This window comes from Dermacentor silvarum, chromosome 1 (genome assembly GCF_013339745.2).
Source record: "Dermacentor silvarum isolate Dsil-2018 chromosome 1, BIME_Dsil_1.4, whole genome shotgun sequence".
In the NCBI taxonomy this organism is placed as follows: Eukaryota; Metazoa; Arthropoda; class Arachnida; order Ixodida; family Ixodidae; genus Dermacentor; species Dermacentor silvarum.
This window is the reverse complement of record NC_051154.1, coordinates 14231417-14258856: the sequence shown is the minus strand read 5'-3', so window position 1 is coordinate 14258856 and position 27440 is coordinate 14231417. Positions and strand designations below refer to the sequence as shown.

Here is a 27440-nt window from a genome sequence, read left to right as displayed (position 1 = left end):
GGACAGGCGCTCGTTTTGTATATTAAAGCAACTTGGCGTCTTGATTGCGGTCGCGAGTAGTCTTCACCAAGAACAGGCACAAGTGGAAACCATTGACGTAGGAACAAAATGTTATTTAATAATTCAACTGTCAGATCAAGAACAGCCACATGACATTAGAAATAAACTCGACAAAAGTCTTTCCACAGACTTGGCAAAAGCGGCAGTTCTCCTCAAGCACTGGACCGTTAACCTGTGCCCCAGTGAAGAGCATGGCACACCCACGTGCCACCCTGGCGCGTAACGCAGACTACCCCTTGATTACAAGTTCTGTCAACTTATCAAGCCTTGGCGACGCCTGCGCCAAGGCTTGATTCAGGAATCTCTACAATATTCATTCTGTGTGTGTTGTATTTTTTTATGCAAAGCTTTCTTCTATAGAAAACTAGATTGTATGTTTCCTCTAAGATAGGAACTTTCAACACTTCTACTGGGATCAGTGGTTTGGTATGAAAAAGAAAAAAAAAAGAAAACGGTGTAGAAGTGCAAGACAGGAGGCATCACCTCTTTCAACTGTCTAATGCTATGTAATTGTTGTTTATAAATATTTAATCTGAAAAGAACTTTAGTAGCTGTTATTCGAAGATGTGGTAAATCTCAAATTGAATCTAATTCAAATTGAATACTAATGTTAAATAGTGATACAGTAGTAGAAAAGGTGCGCCACTTGTGCTAAATTAAGTCAAAAGCTGTCCTTTGTGCCATCCTGCTCCAAAACAGCATTTTAGCAGGAATTGCGTCAAGCCTGCTGCAAATCAAGCATAAAAATAAGAGCCTCCTTTCATTTATGCCTCAGTAGTAAAACTGAAACCAAGGCCTAAAGTACGCCATTGTCATTGTAGTCACAATCATCTAAGTCAAATGAGCAGCCACAGCCACAGATATAGCCAATGCCGTCAGTTCTTTATTCACTGTTTTCGGTTTTTTCGTGCAATTCTCTCGGGCAGATGTTTCAATGTGCTGCTGTTATACAGTATAGACAACTTATAATGTAACCGTTTATAGTGCAGGACTGGCTACAACGCGGCCTTTTCCGACTCCCGTTTACCCTCCCATAGAACTCCACATATACGCATACCGCTTATAGTGCAGCCGCGTGAGGCGAAATACCGGTTATAATGCGGCTTCCGCTGGAAAATTTCGCCGACAGGGGCGGCAGCGAGCACGCTTCTCAACAAGGTGCGTGCTCCCGGCCAGCGTATGCATTATTCAATGCAATCAAACTTTCGTTAATTTGGACTTATTTGGTGGCACATCGGTTAATTCGGACAACTTTCAGAGCTCGGTGAGCGAGGAGCGCCGCAAATGTGCGACGTAAAGAGCGAGAACGGCGCTAGCATCCAACCAAAACGAATCGGCGGAGTCCTCATCGCCACAGCCATCAGTTGAAATCGTACATGAATGACAGCAACGCCGGAACGCTTCGAGCCTATTTGTGTCTTTAAAACCTGTATTCTTGTGTTAACCGCTGCGCATAACACCGCGTTGGCCGCGGGCTTTCGTAACTACGTTACGTAACTGCGTTGCGGTGCCTTCAGCACCGCAATGTCGCCGTTCATAATCGCGTCGATAGCGGTCACGGTTTTTTCCGCAGCGGTTGCGGCAAACAGTTGTTTCGTTTTGACTCGTTGCAAAGCTGTCGAGCTTGAAGAGCACGGGCTACATCGCGATTATGTTTTCGCCAGCTCACTGGCGAAAACGTAATCGAGATGTGCGCGCGATAGTACAAAGCGTGTCTACATGCTTGGTCTATATGTTTTGCATACGTGCAGGGCTTGAAAATCGTTGTTTTGGTTATAGTGCGGTACCGCTTATAGTGCAGATATTCGCGACTCCGGCGACTTACGTTATAAGCGGTCTACACTGTACTATGTTTTTGTTTGTGCTGCAGTTTGATATTCCTCGTACTAGTGTGGCACGGAGCTCGCTTAAGGAGAATGTCGGATCAAAAAGAAGCCTCGAATAATGCCCGGTCGAACATTGTTTAGCGTAGTTGTTGGTGCTGTTACTTTAAAAATATCTTGTAATTCAGGTACTCATACGCGCTGACATTGAATTTGCTTATGAGTATATGAGTAGGGACCTTCCTTGCAGCTCTGTAGCTTGGAAAAGCACATTCCATGGTTGTAATTTAATCAGTTTTCTCATGTTCCACGGCCATGCATGAGATATTGTGCACATAAGATAGAAGAAACCTTTGGGCGCCTTCCCCATAACTTTGGTGTAGCTCCGCGCGTCCTAGGACATTGTCTTGTTGACGCAACATCTGTTGCTAGTCAAAATGTCAAAGAAGCTTTACAGCACGATATACACCCAGGCAAAGTCATTCTAATAAAAATAATAAAACTACTAGTTTGCTAGTTTTCAGCTTCAATTCCTCACTGATGTGCTTTAAGCTAGCTGCGCTATATTTACAGTAGAACCTGTTGATATAATCTTCACGGGAACCGCAAAATAAAGCGTATCATCCGAAAATCATATCATCCAATGTGTTATCCACATCTTTTATCCACATCTGTTATCCATATCCAAATGTAGTATGTTGGATACTGTGCCAAAGGTGCTTGTTGCTGCACCAAATCAGATTTCTGCCTGCGCTAATACCTGTGGCAAAACGTCGAATGGATGTTCCTCCACTGGCAATGTAAAAAGTAGTGAATTGAGTTAAAATATAACCTTTTTTTTCTTGGAAGATCCTGTTTATTCATTATTTATTAAACTGTGTGACGTGTCCTGTGAGTTTTCTTGATAAAGAAGAGGTTTGATGTTGTTTATATAAAAGTTGTCATAACAATGCTATGGTACATGTGAGAGTTATGATATGGCCACATGTGGACCTTTGGAAGCTGTACTCGCATGTTTAATAATATTTCATTAATAATTTGTTGGTTTGCATAATTCGCAGTTCACATTTTAGGCATACAAATATTGAGTTACGTGGCCAGTTCAACCTGAATATGAAAACTCATTGAATTCAACCAAACAGCATTTGTAACTTGCAGTCTTTTACAGGAGGCTTTTCATGCTGTTTGAATGTATTGCAGTTTTTGTGCTCAGTGCTTGACTGCATTAAATGTGTGAATGGCAGGTTTAATGTTTGCCTTTTGTCATATTTGCAGCTGTTTAATATAGAACGTGTTAAAGTGGAATTTATGCACCCAGTTATGTTTCACACTACTTAACTGCTCTACATTTCAGGCACTGAAAATGCTGAGAACAGCGGAGCTTAAGCCATTTGTAATATTTATCAAGCCTCCAAGCATTGAAATTCTGAAGGAGACAAGAAATAAGGCCTGTGCACGTTCTACATTTGATGAAAACTGCTCACGAGGGTTTACGGTGTGTATTTTCTTTTTCTTTTTTCTTTCTTTTTATCAAGAGTTTAGCATTTCAGTGATGTTTTTTATTCAACAGAGAGCAATCATGGCTTCTGTTTTTCAGCAGCTTGTACTGAAACTTTTCATGCTACTTGCACAGCTGGCAAGAAAGCACCCAAACATTGTCAGCTCTGCTGCTTGTTGTTTGTTTATTTGTGGTGTGCCCAAAGGGAAGTCTGTGAAGTTCTGCTGGCTCTTCTCAAAATCCAGGCTACTTCTGGAAACATAGTGTGAGACAGTTCCTTAATTGTTTATCTTGTGGGAAAGTTCAGCGATTATTTGAGCAGTACAGATGCCGTGAAATATTTTACTTTGTTCTGAAATGTCATCTGTGACATTATGTAAAGTGGATTCCATGGAATTCTGCTACTGTTTGAATTTCTGTTCAAAATTTCTTTTTCTGCTTCATAAGTATTTTTTTTTAAGGAGAATAGACATTGAACTGAAGAGACAAAACTTCAGGTATAAAGTGACTTTTGTAAAAAAATGCAGGAACTTCTCAAGTCTTTTGTTACTCCGCCTATAGAAATCATCCACTTTGATGGACAATTTTTCTATGTGTTAAACATTGCTGTTCGAATTCTTCTACTGGCAACATCATGTACCGTCACAAATGACGACAGAACTTTAACTACTTCCAAGATGTGACAATTTTTGGCAGCTTGGGAAGTCTGGAAAAATAAAACTTTGACTGGTAGTACGTCGAAACTAGCGTCCAGTGCTCCTAGCTCTTCTTCAATAAAAAGACGTAAAATTTGCACTTTGATCGGCTCAGCAACATTATTTTTAAATGGCAGCAGCAGTGAAGACACAGAAGCTTCTCTTGAGTTGTCATTTTTTTTTTTATGAGGTGTATAGGCTGTTTTAACGTCTCAAACAACCATAGATGCTCATTAGTGTGTGTTGACACAGAAGCTTCTCTTGAGTTGTCGTTTTTTTTTTTTTTTATCAGGTGTATAGGCTGTTTTAACGTCTCAAACAACCATAGATACTCATGAGTGTGTCTTATCTTGATAATTGTGTTTGGCTGATATGAAAAGCAACTTTATGTTGACCATTGTGGGTTGCTTTTATCCATCACAGTGTATGAACAAATTATTACGAGCAATCCTCGTCGTGTGGGGTTTTCACCCACACAAGAGCATGCAGTCAATTTCAGGCTGACCTTCGACCAAAGATGTCTAATCACTTACATTTTGATCACCTTCTGTGGAAGTGCCCTTATTCATTACTGTACAATATTGTGCAACATTCCGCATTACTGTACAGCGCTGTACACGAACTGAACAATGCATGTGGAGGCTCCAGCGCCAGTTGAATGCACACTAGACCACCTGATCGAGCACAATAATCAAGTATGAGGAGGCGTCTGCATGCTCCCTGACCTGACAACCGTGGCTTTGTGAGCCGAAAGAATGCAGTAAAAAACAAACTAGGTGCTTGCTGCAATGAGTAAAAACAAATGCTCCCTGTACAATAGGAACTTACCTGTTTTCAAAGCTACTGCTTTTCCGCATAGTAGCATGTGCATCATGGCTAGTACTGACACCAGCAAATCTTCACAGTAAGTTTATTGAGGGATCTGGCTTACAAAATTTGGGAACTAGGAACCAGGTGCATATTTTCTATATTTCAGATTTTTTTTTTTTTACTCTCAGTAATTTAACTAAAGATAGCAAATTATTACTCTCATTCGTGTTCTTTTAGATGCCTTTTTTGATGCTTCACATACAAATTCTCAAACATCTGAGCAAGTCTTACTGCTGAACATCCATTGAAAACACCAGTGATCAGGCTATAATTTTATTATTCGCCATATACGTTGCAACTACTACTTCTTGAAATAAAATGTTAGAACATAAAAGCACCGAAAATGAGCACTTTTTTAGCGGTAATGGAAGAGTAAATGTCAAGATATCTTTCTCTTAATATGCTCGTTGCATCAATATGCATCAAGGGTTTTCTGTTTCTTATGAGCAGAGATAAACGTCCTGAGATTGTCTTTTTGTGGAATCAAATGGACTCAAAACACTCTAATAAGTGAACTTGTGCCCATTAAATAGGCCTTGCAATGCCGTTTCCAGGTCACCAGATTTGCTTTAGATCTATTCTCAGCATGTCGTAGAACACAGAGCAAAAGAAATCATGAAAATTGCTTCACACAAACCCAACTTATCGGTCAGAGAAAATTCAAAATACAAGCAAAATGAGAGTTACTCTCCACTCTAATTATCACGGCTTTAAAGTGCACATTTCACTTTCCCATGACATCATACCATGCCACCCACTAGCAGCAGGGCATTAGCAGAAGTTGGCACGCCACGGTTGGCAAGCCTGCTCAGCCTTTTGATAGTATTCCATGATGTTCTGATGGCCTCCGGCATGCAGTCTAATCTCTAATGCCATGGCGCACTTTTATGGTTAAAAGAGCTTCCGTGAGGTGGCCGTTGGCGTGGCAAAATGCTCAACATGTGATGCATCATTCCCGTGGTTGCAACACCTCGCCCGTGGCTGCATGATACTTAAAATGGTTGTAAAGCTTATTGCAGAAACTTTTTTTTTGCAATACTCGCAATATTGTGCAAACGTAAATCATACAGTACATTTTTAGCCAGTCATCATAGTAGCACACTCTTTCGTCAGGTCCTGTCTCAAAGTGCACAATATCGCCGAATCGGGGTTACGCCATCAGTACCCCTCAACAAGCTTTCCTTGGTGCGTTGCAGGGCCACTTTAAGCAAATGCAGGGGTGTGTGAATACAGTCGACTTCCGTTAATTTGACACTGACCGGACCAACGAAATTGATCGAATTGTCTGGTGGGCCGAATTTACCAATATGCAGAAAAAACACCAAAACACACCGCTGATTTGTTTGGCAGTATTTGCCCAAATCAAACGCGGGCCTGCTTTCTGTGTACAAAGTAGTAAACTAGAAATGGCAGTAAGCCTCCCAAACAAAGTAGAACTGTAATCCACACTCGATTTTTAGCAATATAGGTAGTTCCACAGTTACGGCCAGTTTTCCAAGTCAGCTTAGCCAGACGTTTTTGAAGTCAGCTTCGCCGCAGTACATCCGTGTTGTACGGTAAAGCATACAAACATTGCGAAGGCTGTTTTGGTTTCTTATCCAGTTATGCTGCGCAGGCAGTTTTCGGCTCAATTTTAATTGGGTAAATACCATAACAGACATTGTGAGTTATGGTTCTTGCTTGAAAATCTTCCTAGGGCAGGCAGAAAAGCCTTTTCGTTGGACAGTGACACAAGTTCAATGCATTCACTATCCCCTAAGCTCCGCTGAGACAGATGCTGCCACTGAAAAGGTTGCTATTGGTGCCACCATAGGGGCCAGGCGCTTGTGTGCCGACTGGTCAAGTTGGAATTATCCGGCAAAGACCAATTTTAGGTTCGAAATGAAAGTTTGGGCCCATAGAAATGCATGGTCGCCAGCTGGGTCCTTCGGCCGGGAATAAAATGACAAAAAAATTTAATTAACCACTGTCAAATTAACGTAAGTCTACTGTACTCGAAAACTATTTGAAAAATGTTCGTATTAATGAATAGCGACTACATGATTCAAAGACAGAATTGAATTGGATAAAATACGATTCGTTATTCGAAAGTTTTGAACATTCACACACTCCTAAAGAAATGCATAACTGTGTGGCTATGATAGCGGCAACGCAGTTTGCGATAGTACGGTTAAGTAATACTGCGGTTTACATTCAGTCCTTATTTAATGTGTTTTGTGCTTTCTGACTAACTTATGGTCGTCACAAAAGTTTGATAGGTTACTACACACACATTGAATGCAGTCTGATAGGAAAATGTCTTTCCAGGCGTGGCTGCATCACTTGTGACACAGCACAACCTTATGAATAAGTCTTGCACAGTAGTGCTTACTTAACTTTGAAATCACTTCAAAAGCAAAAAAAAAAAAAAAAAAAAAACATCGAACAAACATTTGGGAATATCCTGCCTTCCTGTAGGCCAGAAGGATTGTAGAAACAAATATCTCAGCCTCAAAAATTTTAACAATGGGGCTTTGTGAGAATAATCTAATTGTGTGCATGTTCCTCACTGCCTCTTGGTTGATGGTTCATATCAGTGAAGGTTGTCTCAAGTGGATCACATCATTCTTTTCAGGATGATGAATTCCATGACATTGTTTATTTGGGCCACAAGATGGATTTCCTGTATGGTCACATGTTTGATCTGACCATTGTGAACGAGGACCTTCCTCGTGCCTTCTACCAACTGATGACAGCTGTGAAAGCAGTCGAAGCTGAACCACAGTGGGTGCCTGCAAGCTGGGTGGTTACGTCCCAGTGAGCCTTTGTCCCTGCAACCTCTGTTGGTGTCTAGGCATTGGCTGGGAAAAGCTTTTGTAAAGCACATGCAGTTACGTTTTGTTGAGTTATCACAAAGATTTTGCATTGAAGCCTAATTTTGCTCCTCTACATCCGGTTGCTTGTGCATTGCATAAAGTCATATTTTTTTGTCATGTATAATGCATTTGTATTGTCTTGTAGCACTGTTTCAATTTTATCCTTGTGTCTAGCATATCTCAGTTTCATTAGCTCATACAAACTCCTTTAATTTGATTGTTAGACCATGGTTCAGAAATAGAAACATTTTTTTTTAAGCATGCAGAGTCCCAAGAGATAAAAGTATAAGGACAGATATGCAGCAATATATCGAAAATTTTTAGGGTAATATTTTTGATGAATTCGCTGATATTCTTTGCTTTTCTTTGAAGTCAAAAATGCAGAAAAATGGGCACCACACATGATTTGACAGTTCAAGTCAAGTGGGACATTATTTATCTTCACAAGAGATTTGTGTAAGGAAACCCTGCTTGTGTTGTAGTGAGCAGTGTATTTCATGAGGACAGCAGAGAGTATGAACAAAGCTTGTTAATGTAGAATAATATAGGAATCGTCTTTGGTCACACGTTGTATGTAACTTGCTGTGAAGCAGTAACACTTTGGTCATGATTAAGCAAGCCATGCAACAAAAGGGCTTTTTATCTTGTACATAACTATCTTGAAATACTGTCATTGTTTGAAACCATTGTTGACTCATACAAGGGCATAATTTAGTGGTAAGCAGTGAAAAGCCAATGCATGGTTATACCTGTGAAATTGCAAGCATGTAGTTAGCAGCCATTGCACCCTGCTCTGCCTAAAATCAGGTTACTGTACATTTTTGTCTTGTGATTGACTTGAAGGTACAGTAAATTTACATTTTTTGTTTTTGTTTTTGGGCACTTTATTTCACTCATTGCGTGCTTGACCTTGTAATCATCTAGTGGGAGCGTGAAGCACATCGCATGTGTAAGTAATACTGCCAGAAGCATTTCTTTGGCTCCATTTAAATGTGCTTGTAGAACTTTTGTCACATTGGTTGCTCTTGAGTGACCTGTGATGGCCTTGCTGTTTGTACAAATTACGTGGTGATGATTGTCTTGTAAGCAACGTTCTTGTGCAAGATCTGTATTGCTTTGAGAATTGAAAATGACAGCTCTTTCCTAACAGTACCCTGTTAATGTGTGCTGCTGAAAGTTTGTTTCTATTGACTGGCTCTAATTCTTATGAGCTTGCAGCAGAAGTGAGGACTGTGCTGAATATAAAATCTTCAGGGCTGCTTTTAACCCTTTGTGGTCGTACGCTTTTACCCATGCCTGGTAGTCATTTCACTTGGATGCTATTTATGGATTTCTAAACAGCATGAAGACATACCACTCGTGAGCACAAAGGTGTCACAAATCATTTGGAGTATTTGTTCATCCTGAGCACTGCAATCATCCTCAGATCACTGAATGCATGTAAATTGTTTTTATAATGAGCACTTGATGAAAATGCTGCCATATTTTGAACAGGCTGCTACCATGCAAATGGGGCTATCAACTGGAAAGTGTGCTATCCTCCCATAGTAAAGAAGTGAAAAGCTGATGAACATGCTGATGAGCAAGGTGCTCCTGAGGTACGGTGCTACAAGTTTACGAGAAAATTTTGTGTAGTTCAATGAGTGCACTTGGCATGCTTCCCGACTGGAGCCAACTTGCTCCAGTGCCAGCAACACAAGACCACAAAGGGTTGCCCATTCCTTTCATTCTTTCTTTCTTCAGGTGTGCAAAATCCAAGCTCGGTCTGTTAGCATGCTATTTTACTGCTTATTTATGAACCATGTGGCAGGCTTTGCTCTGCACTGAACTGCTTTGCATAGGACGTAATACCAGTACAAAATGCCAATTATGCACTGGCATGCTGCCTCGCATCATTGTACAAAGTGGTCCTATGCAAGCTACAATGCCTGTTTGTGCAAAATTTTTAACACTATTTGTTTTAAGCCAAGACTACAATATTTGTTACTGCATTGGCCAGATCTCTGTAGATGGTGCCGGTTGCACAACCACCTAGCAGCAGTTTTTTTTGGGGGGGGGGCAGAAGAATGAATTGCTCAGTTTGACAGAGATGCCATTGTACCGCAAACCGTGGTACACAAAGTCACTAAAAGCTGGTCAAGCTGTAGATATTTTTCGAAATAAAGTGAAGGACTGCTAGTAATTTGGTGTGCTAGTACCAAAAACTACGGTCAATAAAGCACTAAATGCAAAGCTTGTTGGCTCAGCATTGCAAATGCAAGTCAGAAACTTGCAGTATTGGGAGATCACAGGTTTTCTCTAGTGTAGATGCAAGACTTGTCTTACATTTTGTGTACAGGCATTTAGAGGAGCTTTTCCAACTTCTGCTCATTGCTCCGGCAACTTGCAGTAACTGAATGCAGTATCGTTAAGCAGTAACAAAACAAATCAACTGTGTGTACAAATCTGCTACATTTACAATTGTTTGTTGACTTTGTGAAAGAGTATCTTGTCTTTATGCTTCTAATGCTGTGTAATAATAAATGCTGCATGCATACTCATGGATTAGAACCTTAGATGAACATTGTATCCTTTGCTGGACGACAGTTGCATAATATTTGCTGCTCTAGAGGGTTGGGAGCCGAAAGCATGTCACCGTTCTAACCCATGTTTTGTTTGTTTTTCTCTTGGTGGCTTTGCTTGCAGCTGGGTAGCGCTCACTTGTGTCGTTTGTACAGAACACAGGAAATTTGAATATCTCCTTCACTCATGGTGTACACATTTGTGTATACGAGTTGCTGTATTTTGGATCAAAAATATTCCATGCACTGTTGCCTACTTGCTGTGCAAACTGTTGTGCTGACACAAGCAAGAGTCCAGGTATATTTGGAGTGAAGGGGGACTGCATTGTGACGCCGTCTTGCAGAGTGATGCTAAATGCCTATGCTTGCTCTCATTGGTAGGGGTGCCTAATGTTAACGGGCATCATTCCAAACAATAAATATCTACCACCGCAGTTACTGCTGTGCTGATGCCCCAGTGCACATAAGCTTCAGTGGTATCCAGATTCTTTCTTTGCTGACACGTCCTTTTGGGTGGTGTTCATGGCATTACCTTGAGAAAGTGGCTGAGAAAAATTGAATAGGTTGTTTAAAGATGGACTTCCAAATGTTTTGCAGCACCTGCTTTGAATTATGTCGCAGCGCTGAAGTTACAGTTAAGCTAGGGCTCTTAGCTGTTATTTGGGGAATCAGAAAATGAAAATGGGTTCTGCAATTTACCACAGAATTTTTATGCAGATGTGTATTACTTGATCAAATGACCATAGCTATTGAGTCTCCTCCTTTTTCATTGGCGGTGTTTTAGGTTCATCAAGGTGAAGATGGTTGGTGCCATGGCAGAGAGGCTAGTAAATTAATTTTTGCTGAAGGAAACATAAGCATAATTAGATTATACCATTGGTTTCTGCACACAGTGCAGGCAAGGCCTGAGCATTGCTCATGCAAAGACCTGCATATTGAGACAGTTATTTTGCATCAGAAAAGCAGTAGTACTTGCCTAGGCAGTTGCCTCCAACAATAAATAACCCCTTCTATCTCGAATTCTTGACCTTGTTCCACTTTGCCTCAATAGAACTTTCTGAAAATTTGACTTCTTGGAAGATATTTTAGTTGTGTTCCTGCCTGGAGCATATGAAATTGGTACTTTCATTTTATATCAGCAAGCACGTTGGTTTAATTGCAAGCACTGAGGCACAAGCTGTGGATCTGTGTGTGCAGGTCTTCGATGTCTGTTATGACAAAAAAGATTGGACTACCGAGATCTATCCTTATTGGTACATACAAAGAAAAAATTTTCAGTCATAACTGAAGAAATTGCTTAGAAGCTGGTTCTTGGGGTCTTTAAAGCTGTGGCTGTCAACTTAATGCACAAAGAGTAAATGTTTTATGCTATTCATTCACTACTAGGCATGTGTTCTGTTCAGTCTGAACTAAGGCAAAATTGAGTTAGCAGAGGGAAAAAAATTCTGTGCAGCAAAATTTGAGCTAATATCGAGAAAGCAAGCAAAGCCTTCTGCCCCAATATATTCCATATGTTCTGGATGTTCTGCTACGTAAAACCCTGCATGCGTGTTTATAATTGCTTTCCTCATTAGACTTGGGAGTTCAAGAACTGTGATGACAATAAAGCATTATTAGGCTGGAGATGGCTTATCGGCCTATTAACAAGAATTGTAAATACTATTGGTGATATTAATGGGAATTGTTTTCAACATAACATATAAAAAGCTTTTTCGACATGAGCCAAATCCAGAAACCGAAACTAGGTCAAATTATACTCCAATGGCAAGCACATATAATCTGCTTTCCTCTAAAAAACCTATCGGAACGAATTGGGTCAAATAACGCCGGCAATACAGGTGCACAGATCCTGTTTCAAATCGAAAATGAGCCAGTTCCTGCTGGTGTATGGATCAAAATGAGGCAAATCCACTCGCCCTATAGGCGAGCGCTAACCACACAATGTGATCGAGGCATTGTGGCAGTCTCTTAGCAAGTGATGTTTCTGATTTTGTTACAGCCTCTAATTTTGTTAGTCGAATTCTGCGCAAGATAAAGATCCTGTGAGACATTATAAATGAGGCTCCCTATGCTTTCAAGCAGACAAGTTTTCCTTCTCCAAATATTGTTCTCAGTGTTCATGAAGCATAGCAGTGCCCCTAATTGTCAATGTTCTAATAGCTTTTCTACTAAAATAACGTCAGGCCATTCTGAAAGTTGTTTTCACCAATGTTTTCTTACCAAAACCACATCAAATTGAGTGTTTCAAATCTGAGTCAAATCCCAACTATACATGCTAATATTGTACAAATATGCTGCATAATTTTTCATTACTTGTCGCTGTAAAGTTGCTGTAGCTGGCATGTAAAACATCATATCATTGCTTTTAGCATTGCATTTCAGTCCGAGAACAATTTTTTTTTTCCATTTTTCTCAAATTTTGTTTAGGTGGATTTGACTTATTTCAAGAAAAAAAGTCCTCATATTGAGCACAAGTGGGGCATGTTCTTTTGGAATGGTGCTTCATTATTTGAGATGAAGTTGAGCAGCACTTGATATGGTAATACATCCAGGCCATACAGGTAAAAAAAAAAAGTGAGGTGTGGCTGGTGTTTCAGGTTCACGCCTACACCATTCAGTGAAGTGCACATTAAGCACGAGAATAAATATCATTAACAAGAAAATACTTGCTTATAATGTTGCAATTCTTTTAGTGAGCATGTGGTTTGCATTTGGCATCAAACTTGTCAATTGGCTCATGACAGTTGAGCTGTCAAAGCTGGTGCAGTGCCCTTTAGTTGAGAGGACACCTGAACTCAGCTGCATTTTTTTCTCAGCTGGGAGACTGATAGGCAGCTATGAGCTCCAGCCCATAAAGTTTGTGCACCTGCCCACATCTGCAATATATGAGTACAAAGCACATACTTTCACCACAAATTGTCTTGAAGCGCATGCTTCCTAGGAGAAATAAAATGCTTGAACATCTGATAATTGCTGCTTTCAACTTCGCAATAAGGCCCGAGTTTGTTGTCAGGACGTAATAATGTTTAGATAATTTGCCGTCTTGTTTATTGTGTGGCATACCATATAGCTTAGATCCAATGGCGGAGATTGTGTAGTGTTCTTAGCATTATAAAAAAAAAATTATGAAAGAAACTTGCAGAAAAAAGACTTCTGTACCTAGTACTGTTTAGGCAAGTTGAGGAAAAGTTACTGATCTACATTCTCTATAGTACTTTGTTGCAGTAGTTCCTCGCAGCAGAGCGAAAGCTATGAGGCCTGTGAGCACAGATTATTGTGCAGCGACATGTAGTGCCATAGTTGGGAACCCACTGACTAAATAGCTTTGACAGGTGGTCTTGTCGGCAGGTGTTTACTTGGAAGAGTGTCTGCAGGTTGCAGCTGCAGTTTTTGGTGCGATTTTGCTTCACTTTGTAATCAAATATTTATTGAGGCTCTATGATACTGAAAATGGAGTTCTCCACTTTTTCAAGTGAAAACGTGCAATGAACAAAAGAAATGAATGCAATATTTCTGTATAGGCATTAATTTGCATTTAAAGTACAAAAAATTAATTGCTTTGACACTGGCTCATTTCATATGCGTAGTCAGCACAGCCACAGCACTGCGGCGGGCTCCTTCCTGGGTAGTGCTTCGTCCTTCACGAAAATGGTGTCCTCAACTCTCCTGTGCTGTATCATTCCAAGCTGCTGTTTTACGTGAAAGGAACAAAGCAGCTGGCCTTGTACGTTCTTGGAACATTGCAGAAGGAGTGCAGTAAAGGTGCAATGCAAGCATGCACTCTGTAATTAAGAAAATGGCTGCCCTTACAAACATCGACAAGTGCATGCTTGTACAAGTGGATGTTATAGGAGGGATCGAGAGATGGTGCCACCATATTGTGCAATGTTGCATACTGTCCGAGCGCTTCTTCTGAATCCTCCACTTCCTCAGTCTCTGCAACCCTCCATATACGCATGCCTTTTCGGTGACGGCAAGTACTAAACTCGTGCCGTAATACATTAAAATTTCAGAGAGGTGAACTACTTGCCTGACCATTTTGTGCGTGCACCGCTGCTCATATTCATGAGCAAAGAGCGAGCCTGGATGCCCTGCTGTGCCGAGTCTACAAGTTAACCATGGCTTTTCCATTTTGTATGCACACAGCTGCGCACGTTCACAAGTGAAGTGCGAACAGAGGCACCTACTGGTTTCTTGTCATGTAAAGCTTAGCATTTCCAATCCATGCGTGTACAGCTACACATGCTACACATGTTCACAAGGAAAGCATGAACAGGGATGCCTAGCGGTCATTCTTCATGTAATGCTAAGCTGATGACTGCCAGCAACGCACATGTAGGAAGCTTGCATTGGACTGTCCATTTGTCTGCCACTGTGAAGCGTATGTCTCTGGCATTTGCCACAAGTATAAGTGTCGCCACACAAATATCTCACTATCTCAAGCTGCTGGTCCACTGGCACAGAAAACGAACTTAACACCACTGCTATTGCTGTGCTGCGCCTGATCTCACGGCGTAGTTGCCCAGTGTTTGTAGATGCTGTGGACGTCAGAAAAAAGGAAGAAAATGCAAAACTGTCATTACGGCATTTTTGGTACTGCTGGCAGACACATACGCGCCCTTTTCTGTTATTCTTATTGCCTGCCTGAATACTTGCGGGCTTCCCGAGTGGGCAGACGACAAGCTGCAGAGGGACACATTTAAAGATGTGCTCGCTCTCCTGATTGGTCGAAGAAGCCTGTAGCATCCACAGTGCTGCGAGGAACAACTGAAATGGGGGATAGTGAGCTGCATCTTGTAGCGAAGCTTTTCCCACCATGCTTTGTACCAAACAAAATATTTATTGTGCAAAAAGAAAAGTTGCGTATTTACTGATCTTTTGGCATTGTAGTCCATGGTTGCCTTGGCATTGTTAAAATGTCTGTTGTATTGTTTTAATTAGATGTGTTTTTCGGTTTCTGCCTTGTTTGCTATTGTGCGTTGGGGTAAAACATTGCATGTAGAAAAAACCATGCCATGCTCTAAGTTAAACCAAAACTTTTGCTGATAGCTTCTTCAACAGGCTATCACTGCCTATTTCGCACAACATTCCCATGTTCATCCAAGTGTTCACTTAAGTTATAGCGACATGGAAGCCATGAAAGAAAACTTTTTCACAGCCTGGATGAGGGACCTGCAATTGCAGTGTACAGGTTAGAAAGAAGCCGCATCACCCACCCTTGATTTCTGGCTGTTCACTTGAGCTGCAAGGAAATTCAGCTCTTTCAATTTTTTAGAAAACTTCTTTGGCCAGCTTGCATACTTGTTTTTCTTTTGACAGCATTTGAACGTTCACGTTACTATCAAACAGGAGAACCACGCTACAGTAACGTCTTGTATGTTAGAATCAAGTTATTGTTAAAATGCCTGCCTATCTTATGGCAAAAATCTGCCACTATAGAAAACCAAACTAACCATAGTAAATACCAGCAGCCACAGTTATGCTTTCGCACATTGGAAATGCACATTCCTGAATCAATTGGTGCTCAGTAGGCCAAATCCAAGCTCAGAGTATTCACTGTTGACTTTGTGACATACCCTGATTTTCTGGAGGATTGTGCACCATAATTCAGCTCACTATCTCGAGCTGCTGCTGCGCCTGATCTACAAACACTGGGCATGTACATGCTTTTCAGCGCACTGGGGGCTTATGTAATCGTGCAGTGCATTCCAAGTTTCTCTGTCACTATATCAGTTGACATGTTAATGAGCTGTTCATTCAGTGTGTAAGTGATTGTTTTCACTGGAGTAACAATAGAAATCTGAAGTAGTGTGCCCAGACTAAAGATTAATCAGTGTTTCAACTGGTTTATAATATAATAGGGTTCTACTGTTTTTGTGACATTGCATTGTTTACTCCAGCTGTAATTCAGTGTGCATATTTTAAAACATTCCATGAGCACATTTTTATCTGCATATTGTAACCTGTCGGGCATGAAAGCTTAGTGCCAAGGTTAATCTGTGTCCAAGCGTGTGATTCAGTCCATTTTTACCTGACCTGGCCAGAAAGTATAGTGCATCTTTTTTGTGTGTGCCAACGAGTAATAAGTAAGTTTGTTACGGGACAGTGTTGTTCATATTAAAAAAAAATAAGTATTTTTTGACAGCTTACTCAATGCAATTGTAACAAACAAAAATATATTTATTGTCCAAATATTTTACAACTACTTTGCAGTGCAGTTACATTTGTTGCTAAGCTATAGGTGACTAATACACTTAAGTACAGGAGCATGTGTGCTGTCTTATAACTCTTATAACACATTTTGTCTTGGAACAGTAAATTCTTTGGCATGACCAAAACATTGCATTTTTTCTTGACATCCACAAATACTCCAACACGAAAGCTGTGTTAGTGCCAGTAAAATATGAGCTTCATATTTTGTTTTAAAAACATTGTTTCTCTTTTTTTTTTCTCTATGCATACATGTGTGCTTATTGTCAGTAATTAAGTGGAAAAGCAAAGGCTTAAGTTTGAATATGCAGAAATTAGAAAGTTTCATTGAACCAATAGTTACGCAACACGTGGTGGCACTGAAAGGAAGATTGAGATGCGGGTCATCTATTTATCATGCATAACTCATATTTTACTGACCCTTCGACAGTTACACTGCATAGCATTTTGCGCATTACAACATTTGATGGGCTCGTTTCACTGTTTTTTCATGCCCTAAAATCGGCAGATTGTTGCACCAGGTGTAATTTGGCAACATTAAAGGGACACCAAAGAGAAAAATTAAATCAGCTTAGATTGATAAAGTATTCTTTAAAACACTATTTTCATTAACTGTGCTGTAATATAGCCTGATTAATAAAAGAGAAAATGAAGATGAAGGTTTCATTTTTTAAATTTTGCACTGAAACCCAAGAGCTGGCACATTAGTGTGACGCCACAGATTTCAATCTGTTTTCTCGTATTTGAACGGTTGTGGATCAATAAACGTTTTCGAAACTTGCCAGGTTCAGTTTGCGGCTCCTTTAGAATACAGTGTAGTGAACCTTTAACGATAAAAGAAATGAACTGGGCCTGAGCAGACGCTGTCAAAATTTGATTTCACGGTGAGGTGGTGCGGGAACTTCAAGGTATCGTCGCCACCACTCTTTCGTGTTAATTGCGTCTTTTCTGGCTTGCCAAGCCTCCTTTGAAATAAAAGTGGATTTTTTTTTTTGGTATTGCAGAAGGGTAATTTACTGACACTGCTGAAATAAATTTTTCATTTAGTGTCACTTTAATGGAGGACTTCTTTCATTACATCAGGCTTTATGGACTGCACACTAGTAATGTATAAAAAAAAGTAGCAGACATTTAGTCCAATTAAGGTGTACCCTTTAACAAGCATCCAATTGTAACAGCAACAATAGAACATGTAAACATCATCACATGACACCACATGGTAGTTGCAGGTCTTTGGACATTTTTGACCACCATTCGTACTCATGTTGAAGGCACGATTGACAAGGGTAGCGATGTGGGCTTGTTGGTCAGCCATACTGAATTGGGATGAAGTGTAGTGCAACACCAGGACATGGACACAAGAAAGAAGGACAGGCACACAGCACACTGTTGTTCCTTGTTGTGTCCATGACCTGGGGCCGTATTCTGAAACGTCGGCGAAATTTCTTTTTCGCTTTCAGGCGCGCGATGATTGGCTGTTTTAGCAAAATTGGATGAGCTGATTGGCTGGTTGAGCCGGACGTCATTCAATTTTTGCTCAACCAGCCAATCAGCGCGCGCCTGAAAGCGAAAAAAGAAATTTTGCCAAAGTGGAACGTTTCAGAATACGGCCCCTGGTATTGCGCCTACACTTGATCCCAGTTCAATAAAGCATGGTCTTCAGAACGTGCACCGCTTGGCTGTGCCACAAACGACATCGTTAGCATCGTGAATGTCGAGTGCATACATCCCTGGCATTACAACAGTTGCACGTCTGTAGCACGTGCGTGATTTTTAATCAGCTGCGCTGTTCACCAGTGGTTCCTGTACAATTGTGTAATGTGGCCGAGGTATGCACAACCTGCTTCCCAGCATGACCTCTGAGATCGCTAAACTTGTTCATTGATGCACCACACCTATACACTACTGTCTCGCCAACTCCGTGTAGTGTAGAGAAAGCTGCGGGTAGCCAACCAGAATACAGAAAGGTTCTTCTCCGGACTGAATGAGAGCACGGAAGGATCAGTGGCGCACAATGAGCGCGTCCCCGTCCCTTCCCAGAACCCGGCTTATCGTTACGATTGTCTGATACGAGGCTTCATTGAACTGCACGGGGCTGGTGAGATGGGGTACAGACTCTTTCGCATTTCGAATTCTTTTGTGCGTTCTAAAAATGTGGTCTGGTGCTCTCCAGCACTGCTCCAAGGTGAGCGGCAGCGAGGCGGTCATTGAGCAAATGGCGGATTCACTGTGGTCGAAATTTACCATGGTCACATTAGCTGCAGAGGATCACTTTGACCACCTCTGAAATGGCGTGAGAAGAAAATAATGCCCCGAACAATCGTAATGCCCGGGGTCTCGACGAACTTGCGGCTCGAGTACTAATGACGGTCACGATAAAATAAATGGCTATATAGGCAGCGCGCGTCACCCGATTGCCACCTGGTATTTCGCAAGCGATGGCTGGTGCGCTTGGCGGCTCAATAAACGGGACGAAAAGGCACTAGGCCAGTCGTGTGGAGTGATAAGCTCAATAGGTCGGCACAAGTCGCCCAGAAAGCGCACGTTCCCGCACCAGCTTAAGACCGAAAAAAAGGTTCAGCAATACATGCAAACTGCTTAGCAGTATGCATGTATTGCTGAACCTTGGCTTCATGGTGCCGCGATGCTAGCACAGATCCTCAAGCTGCTATTTCAGGACACGGCGTATGCGTGCGCGTGTATGTTGGCCTCTTTCATCAGTTGCCCTGTGAGCACACGGTGCCGGGTGCATGCTGGCGCACTTATTCGAGCTTCCGCCGATCTGTGGTGTGCCAGGAACAGCCCACTTTATTGCAGGTGCACGGCAGAGGGGCGGCTGCCTTATCCAGAGCACGGAGGCAGGTCGCGCACTGAAAATCGGTCAGAGTAAGCACGCCACTTTTAATTAAGAGAGGGAGGAGGAAAGCGATATGTGGTTGCGTGCATTTGGGAAGTTAAAAATTCGCTCGCGATTTCGGGCGTGCTTTGCACAGCAGGCTCGCCCCCAGGAATCGTTATATCCATTTCCTTTGCGAATTAATCGCGTATCTACTGAGGTGACCGCCGCTCCAATGTTCGTCATCCGCAAGTATAGCCATCTGAACCTTATGGAAAATGTTTACCACTGGGTAGCGGTAACTTGAGAAGTAGCACAATTTAATTACACACCGCTAACTCACACTTCTGAACTACGCACGGAGCTGTCATGCGTCTAAATCTCGTCTACTTTTGCACGCGTTTTGCAAACACTCACTCTTCAACTAAAGAAGAAAAAAGTGTTGCTTTTTGTCTGTAGAACAAAATGTTAACATATGCGACATTTATATTTTGCCCCATTTGTTCCACAAGACAGTAGCAAAGATGGAACTAGTAAATCGTCATGCAATACCTATAAGGTGCAACAGTAAGAGACCTCAAACTTTTGAAATATTGAGTAAATAGTTTTTCTTTTTTTCTTTTTTGCGAGGAGCATACGGTGTCACTTGAGCGTCAGCACTCAGCGACTGCCCCGTACCGGTGGTCGCCGTGGCACACAGCCGGGGCCATTTAGTTGACTAGATATCAGACGTGGTGTATTGAAAGGACGAGTTTCCCCCAAATTTTATCACCGTTATCTTTGGCACACATTAATTTTGAGCGACATCAGTGTTGCCTTGCCTAAATGAGGTGGACGCGCTGCTGAAAAGGCGGGAGAATCGCTGCTCGGTAGATTGACGGGCGCCAACTGCATGTGCGGTCAGCAAAGGGGGAGAATGAACCCCTTCTGATTTTTTGGCGACGCTAGTGCAACTACATCTAGTGAAGCCAACCACCTGGCTGCTTTCTCCCGCCATTTGTTGCAAAAGGTTATCAGACCACTACAGAAAGGCCACGGAGCGCACGGCGTCCACCGCATTCTCAGAAAACGGCTACGGAATGTTCCAGCTACGCCAAAAAACGCATTAGCGCAATCGCGCGGGAAAATTCCGTTCCTTTATCCTTCGGCATGAGGCTGGGCTATATTGGCATCCGTCTTGTCGCACGAGATATGCGTGCGTAGGTCTGGCGCTCTTCTCAAAAAGCAGAAAAAAAAAAAAAGAACCAAGCCTCGTGCTTTGGACATAGTAATCTCCCCACACAAAACACGTTCGTAAACGTAACATCACCGGGAACCACCTTGGGGGCTCGCGTGCACTCGCGGTTGCACTAACCGAGACGCGGTCGTGTAGCTGTGGCGCCGCGCATCTATTTGCATCCTCCGCGCCACTTAATTGCGGACACCGTGCTCGTGGACTGAACTACACGTTCGAAACTGCTAGTGCAGGTGAGCCCCCAAGAGCAGTTTCTTACCTCAGCACGGGCTGTGCGAAAACAACCGTATTTCTCAAGAAAAGTGCGTCTTGGACCGTGCCTTGAACGCTCAAACTTCGCGCCGAGATGTAATTCTATGGCATTTTTTTCGAGTCCCCCATCTGGTGACGACGTCTATTCCCCTGGTTCCTTTGCAACTATTTAAAGTTGTGTAGTAGTTTGACAATTGGTGACATGCACAAGCGACAGTGCTGAATTATTGCACTTTCCCTTGAGAGTAACCAAGCAAGTTCCTTCGTCGAACGTGGTACAAGACAATAATTACCGCACATCTGAGCGCCAGGACCCCTTACCATACGCACTTTTCAAGGAAATGTCTTGCGAATCGCTTAACACCCAGTATATCGGAGGCTGTGTGATGCGGCCTAGATGTGGTTGTCGGGGACTAGCTCCGGTAGATCGGGCTTGGTGGTGACTTGGGTCACGTCGGGGTAGCTTGCTTCGTCGCTGATAGACGGCTTGCACTTGGCGTCCCGAGTCTTCGCGTACAGCCATGGAACAAAGAGACCGACTCGTGTATATACGCCGTACACGTCCTTGAGGGCGCATTTCTTGCCGAATGACACGATACCGCAGATCGCCTCGTAGTTGCCTACTTGCACCATCAGTGGGCCGCCGGAGTCACCCTGTCAACAGGATTGTGCACTGGTTTCAACGCGTTGCCTTGTGAAGGAAACGAAGAGGTACAACCAGGAGCAAAAGTCTATTATGCGGAGGTATTCTGTATGAGTCCACCTAGTGGACATGTCCATTTCGTTTGCTGCTGAAGTGCTGATTGGCTGTGGCGCGTGGCGCGATCGTGCTGAAGTGCACACCAGCCCAGCCAATCACAAGTTCAACAGCAGACGAAATGGACATGTCCACTACGTGGAATTTTGGAGAATACCTCCCTTATGTATCGCGGAAAGCACTTGCTTTTTTTTTTCTTTTAGATACGCCCCAAATCGAATAACCGCTAGAGACCCCAAGCAGAACGTGCAAGTTGCGAGCGGTGCAAGGTATTTTCACGTTCCACGTTGCATGGAAACCCATAAAGACTATGTAGTGACCCATCCCTGAATGAAGCGCTCTTGCATTAAGTAAAGGGTTGCATATTTGCATATGACGGCTGTTGTGCCCTAGCTCGCCGAAAACGAGCCTGCCAGGGACCCCCTCTTTTAAACATGAATCATGTGGCACTTTAGATACCAGTGTGCACGGGAACAAGAGCGCCGCGTACCGCAATTTCCCTGCACTGAGCATTGGCCACTTGTGTTAATCTTTTTCCGTTGCAGCTGTACCTGACGTGGGCGGGGGGGAGGGGGGGGGGGGCACGACGCTTCGTGTAGTTCGACATATGGAGTGTACTTGCGGAAAGAGTTCCATATCCGGCCACAACCCTCCCGTACTTTTACTTGAGATGTGAAATCTACGTACGCGTCTAAAGCAATATATCTCGCTCCAAAGACGTCAGAATTCATGAGGAAGCTTTCGTTCGGGGGCTCCATCTAAATACATGGGAACGGGTGAATAGTTTTTTCTCGGCCACTACGGCAGCAAATTTGATTAGATTTGTTGCAGTTCAAAGGAAAAGTGAAAATCCAGTGAAGTAGATTTTTCATTTATGCTGTCAACTTTTAAAATAATTGTTAAAAATAGCCAAATTTAAAAAAAACGAAACTATCCAGTTTACAACTCCGTAACTGAGCAATGAAAAACGATATTGCCTCTCTGTAAACTGCACCTAATGATGCATCTATGTCGGACAAAATTGATTATACACCGCTCTGAAATATACCACTAAATCGTAAGTGGGACTTTTACAAAACTCTTGTAAACCTTGTAACAAGTTAACGTAAGCTGTGAATTCATATACAGGATGTTCAGCGAACACTTTCAAAAATTTTTATAAGGTTAAAAGTATGGCTTTTTGGGCTAGTTGGTTAGGTACATCAGAGGGGGTCATAGCGCTAAGACACGGACAAGAACGAGAGAACAGGACGAGCGCTAACTTTCAACGTTAGCGCTCGCTTTTGAAAGTTAGCGCTCGTCCTGTTCTCTCGTTCTTGTCCGTGTCTTAGCGCTATGACCGCCTCTGAAGTTTTAAAGGTTGCCTGTGGCAAATACCACAATTCTAGTTCATGAGCTGGTCTACTCGAAGAAGCGGACATCACTCGCTGAAAAAATCGAAATGCATAATCGACTGCATAAAATCGAAATGCATAACAAACATCACTAATTAAGTTTTTAGATAGTTACCTTATGGCCCATATTAATATTTACAAATTCTATTTGGGGAGTCGCAAGGCGGATCCACTGGGAAGGAATTGTCAGGATGACAATTCGTTCGAGGTATTAATTCCCGAACTTTGCGGAGAAATGCATTGGTGTTTCAGTTACTTTCTTAAGAAAGCGTCGTTTTATGCATTGGAGCACAAGGCTGCGTATACAGTCAGCCCAGATACGTTAGACTGTAAACACAGTTGCATGAAATAGAAGTAATTAAAACATTCATAGCGGCAGTTGTGCGATCTGTTGCTGTAACTGCTCCGTGTTTTGGGCGAAACTGAGAATTTATTTCCAGAACGCCGATACGTGGCTCCCATGGATGGAAGCCATTAGCAGACTCTCGGGACCAGCTTCCACTTACCACGCATGCGTCCTGGCCCTCGCGGCCACCGGCGCAGATCATGTTCGTGTTCACCTTGTGCGTCAGTGGCCGCTGGCACTCGGTCCTGTTCACCGAGGGCATGCATAGCTTCTGCAGGGTGGTCGGCTTGGCGCCCTCTGCAACGGACACACCGAGCTATGTAAAACCTGCCTTGTCCGCGCCTACTGAGCAACTTATTTATTTATTTATTTATTTATTTATTTATTTATTTACACGTACTGCTAGCCTCAGTTTTTAAACGCTGTGGCAGGATTGGGAAACCAATACAAAAAATAAGTGCATGTAGTACTCAACAATATTCACAAAACATGTTCACGATTTAAATACATAGGCATCATAAATCCAGGATAATGTGCGCTAGGCGGCTGCCGCTAGGATAGCAAACAAACTCAGATAATTTTTACAGCGAAGCTGTTAAGGGCTCACTCTTCGATGGTCGCGTCCGGATGTAGAAAAAAAAAAAAAACTCTCATTGGCCGTATGCTGTATGTGCGAGTGAACGCGCGCGAGGGCGAGGGACGCGCGCTTTCACGGGGCGCGAACACACGGCGGAGAGCAAACCCGACTTCCCAGTGGAAGGGGAGCGGTGGGCGAGGAGGGCATCGAGGCACCTTAGACTGTGCGTGTGCGTGCCCGCTCTCCCAATGCGGCGCATGCGCGCAGCCCTGCCGGCCTCTGCCGCCTGTGCCGCCGACTCTCTCTGGTCGCCCGCCTCTCCCCTAAAGTGTCGACAACGGCGTTTAGCCGGAAGTTCCGTCACGTAGACATCACGCTAGCGCTCTTATCAGTTGCCCTTACGACTCGCCATGGCCCGGCCGCATGCCGTTCGTTCGGAAGAACAACGCAACGAGCGACGGGGAACTGGCGACTCAATCTCCCACGCGAAAGGAGGACAGCGGGAAGGCAGCGCGGGAGGGAGGGGCTGCGGCTTCTGCTCTGCGAGCAACTTGTACTTTGCGCGGCGCCGGGCGGTCGCGCGCACCGTATCTTAAAGCGATCTGCAACACAGCTCCTACCTTTGTATGCGCTGTGCTTTCGCCGCTCAGTTTCCGTTGAAGCGATAGACCGCATGAACCTTCGCCCGTTGCTGCTGACGCGCTTGCTCACGCCAGCGTTTTGACAGCGGTTGTGTGCGGTCACACAAACAACGCGCAGAACTGTTGTCGCTCGTAAACGTGGAGTTTACGATCTCCGGTGGCAAAAGGTTCCTGTCTCGGATTGTGCAGGGGTAAAAGAATAACGATAAGTGTTTGTGTGGAATCTGTACTCTGTCAAGTGCTTGTTGTGTTTATTTCTAATTAATCTAGTTTCTGCAAATGATACATACTTGTCGCGGTCGATCTTGACGAGGCTGTTCAAATGTTTGAACAGAAACTTCAGACATAAGGAAGTTCACACGCTTTCTGATCGTTGGAATTCTAGCCTTAGCTAGAAGTTCGGAAGGCTAAGCGTAACAGTCATATTCATTGTAAATACATCTTATTACTTTACATTGTACTTTTTCTAATTTTTCTATTCCTGAACTGGTGTGAGGAAACGAACTAATTATACCCTACTCTAACATTAGTCTAATAAGGAAAGTGTAGGCTAAAATTTTGTTATCGAAAGAGGCGGATTTTAACATTTGTTTTAACGAACAAAGACTAGAAAAAATTTTCCCTCTAGTGCAAAAAAAAAAAAAAACAAACAAAAAAAAAAAAAAAAAAACATGCCTTTCCCGTTTTAGATCTGAAGTTATAAATACTCCAAGGTACTTGTTCGTGAACCTTCCTGATCAGACTATCTTGTAGTATAATATTGGTAGCTGATGGGCTCTTTCTTTCTAGATATTGTCATCGAAACTGTCTTTTCTAAATTGAATAGCATCTGGCATTCCTTACACCAATTAGTTATTTTTTCTGAGTGTGTTGTTCAGCGCAATTTGGTCTTCAAGTGTACTGCTAATTTTGTAAATAATGCAATCATCAGCAAACATTCGCACAGTTGCATCGGCGCCATGGATAATGTCATTTATATACAGAGAAAAAATTCAGGGGTCAGAACTGTACCTTGCGAACTTCAGACAACACAGCTGCAGGATCAGATGGTTATCCATCGACAAATACATACTGTGTTCTTTAAGATAATCTTCCAACCAGATTGTTACGCTATTTTTTCCTAGAATTTTGACAAGCTTGTGGATAAATTTAGTATGGGACACTCGATCAAATGCTTTAGACAGACCAATAAATATTACATCAATTTGCTTTTGACTAGCTAAAACCGTCGCGAAGTCACGTACAGATTCGATTAGATGTGTTGTGGACAGACCCTTCCTGAAGCCGTCTTGATTAGAATCAAGGAAAACAACTTTGCGGATGAACTGTCATTAGCACGAAATAAATGGAGAGTAAGAGCTATCAGCATGTTTTTTTTTTTTTGTGTTTTTTGCGCTCTACAAATTCCATCTGTCAGTGGTTGTACAATAAACGAACGTACTGGCTTTTGGCGCACCGTTGAGTCAACCCGTTTTGTTCGTTTTGAGCTCTGTCACGCAGGGGCGTAGCCATGGGGGGGGGGGGGGGGGTTCAAACCCCCGAAATTTTTTCTGCACTCCCCCCCCCCCCCCCCCCCCGCCCCACTTACCCACCCTTTGTTCTCGTCGCTTAGCGCTGACATAATTCAAGGAACCGGTGCTACTATCACGATTTCATTACTGGGCGCTTCCGTTTGGGTTGGTAATTTACAGTGAATCATTTCTGCATATGGAAAAAAACTGTCACGGTGTTTGTCAAGGCTTTGACACTCTCTGAGGTTTTGGGCGAGAATGTGGCGGCCGCATTCTGAAGCAATGCGGCAGCCACATTTTAGATGAAGGCGAAAATGCTCGAGGCCCGTTTACTTAGATTTAGGTGCACGTTAAAGACCCCAGGTGGTCGAAATTTCCGGTATACATTTCCGCCGCTTCCCTTCAGGTGCCGGTTAGGCCGCGCTCGCGCAGGATCTTATAGTCTGCGCGCGAAATGTCTCTTGTTTGCGATTGCGCCCCTACGGAAGGCTGTTAGTTACTGTTGTGTTGAATCCCAAACCAGCAATTACGCAAGGCTGGTAGTCGCTGTTGTGTTGTGGAATCCCAAACCAGCAATGTACACACGAAGGGGTTGATGCCAGCAGTGAAATTCCACCGACTCGCAACAGAATGCACGAAACAGACAGCCGACAAGCATGGATTACTGATGTGCGCAGTATATACAGCGTAAGTAAACTCTTGTTGCAGGCGCTGACAGTTCTCGTCGGAGTTCACGCGTCCTGAGAAATTGATTATGTGCACTATGCACTGAACAAGACCGGAGTTCATTCCTGCATCACTAGTACACCAACCAGTCGAGATTCTGTGAGGTTCCTGTTTGCACCGGCGTAAGTGAAGCAGAAATGAGTTGCACGCACTACTTAAAATGCGTACACATTCCATATCTATGCTGTGCGGTGAAATATTCTGTACAATTCTGAATCTGTTGACGTAAAGGCAAATGACGGCTGCACGCTCGCACACAGCGGAAGACACAGCGGCCCATGCACTTGCCGCAGGAAATGCAACCCTCTCGTATGAGGGAGCAGGGCGACGAAAGCTCCGGAAAAATAAAAAAAGCCTTACGCGTTTTTGCGCGTACTTAAGTTTTCTAGCGCAAAGACGCAGCGAACAAGCTATTGCTATGTGAGTACGTATAGCCTGGTCACGCATGCATTTTCACGTGTATAGCCGGCCTTGACTTGTGAAACGCACTTCGGCCCGACGAGGACGACGCCATCTACGCTTAACGAAGATTAACAATTAATGATGACTTCTCCGATCGGGCGGGTCGTCTCAATGATGCGTTTTCGAAGACTG

The 27440-nt window shown here is 43.0% G+C and overlaps 1 protein-coding gene and 1 pseudogene across 3 annotated transcripts in view; one reads left to right on the top strand and one right to left on the bottom strand.

Annotated features, from left to right (window-relative positions):
• The window catches only part of LOC119457106 (MAGUK p55 subfamily member 7-like), a 56169-nt pseudogene extending 40698 nt beyond the window's left edge, over positions 1-15471 (top strand).
• Positions 15472-16520: 1049 nt separating this feature from the next.
• LOC119457096 (coagulation factor IX-like) overlaps positions 16521-27440 on the bottom strand; it is a 131769-nt gene continuing 120849 nt past the window's right edge. For all 3 annotated transcript variants that reach the window (XM_049665106.1, XM_049665105.1, XM_037718924.2), the window contains exons 6-7: positions 23552-23688; positions 16521-21548 (exon numbers count right to left, since the gene is read on the bottom strand). In XM_049665106.1, coding sequence (XP_049521063.1) covers positions 21288-21548; positions 23552-23688 — 398 coding nt within the window. In that variant the 3' untranslated portion in view covers positions 16521-21287. The remainder of the gene's footprint in view (positions 21549-23551; positions 23689-27440) is intronic.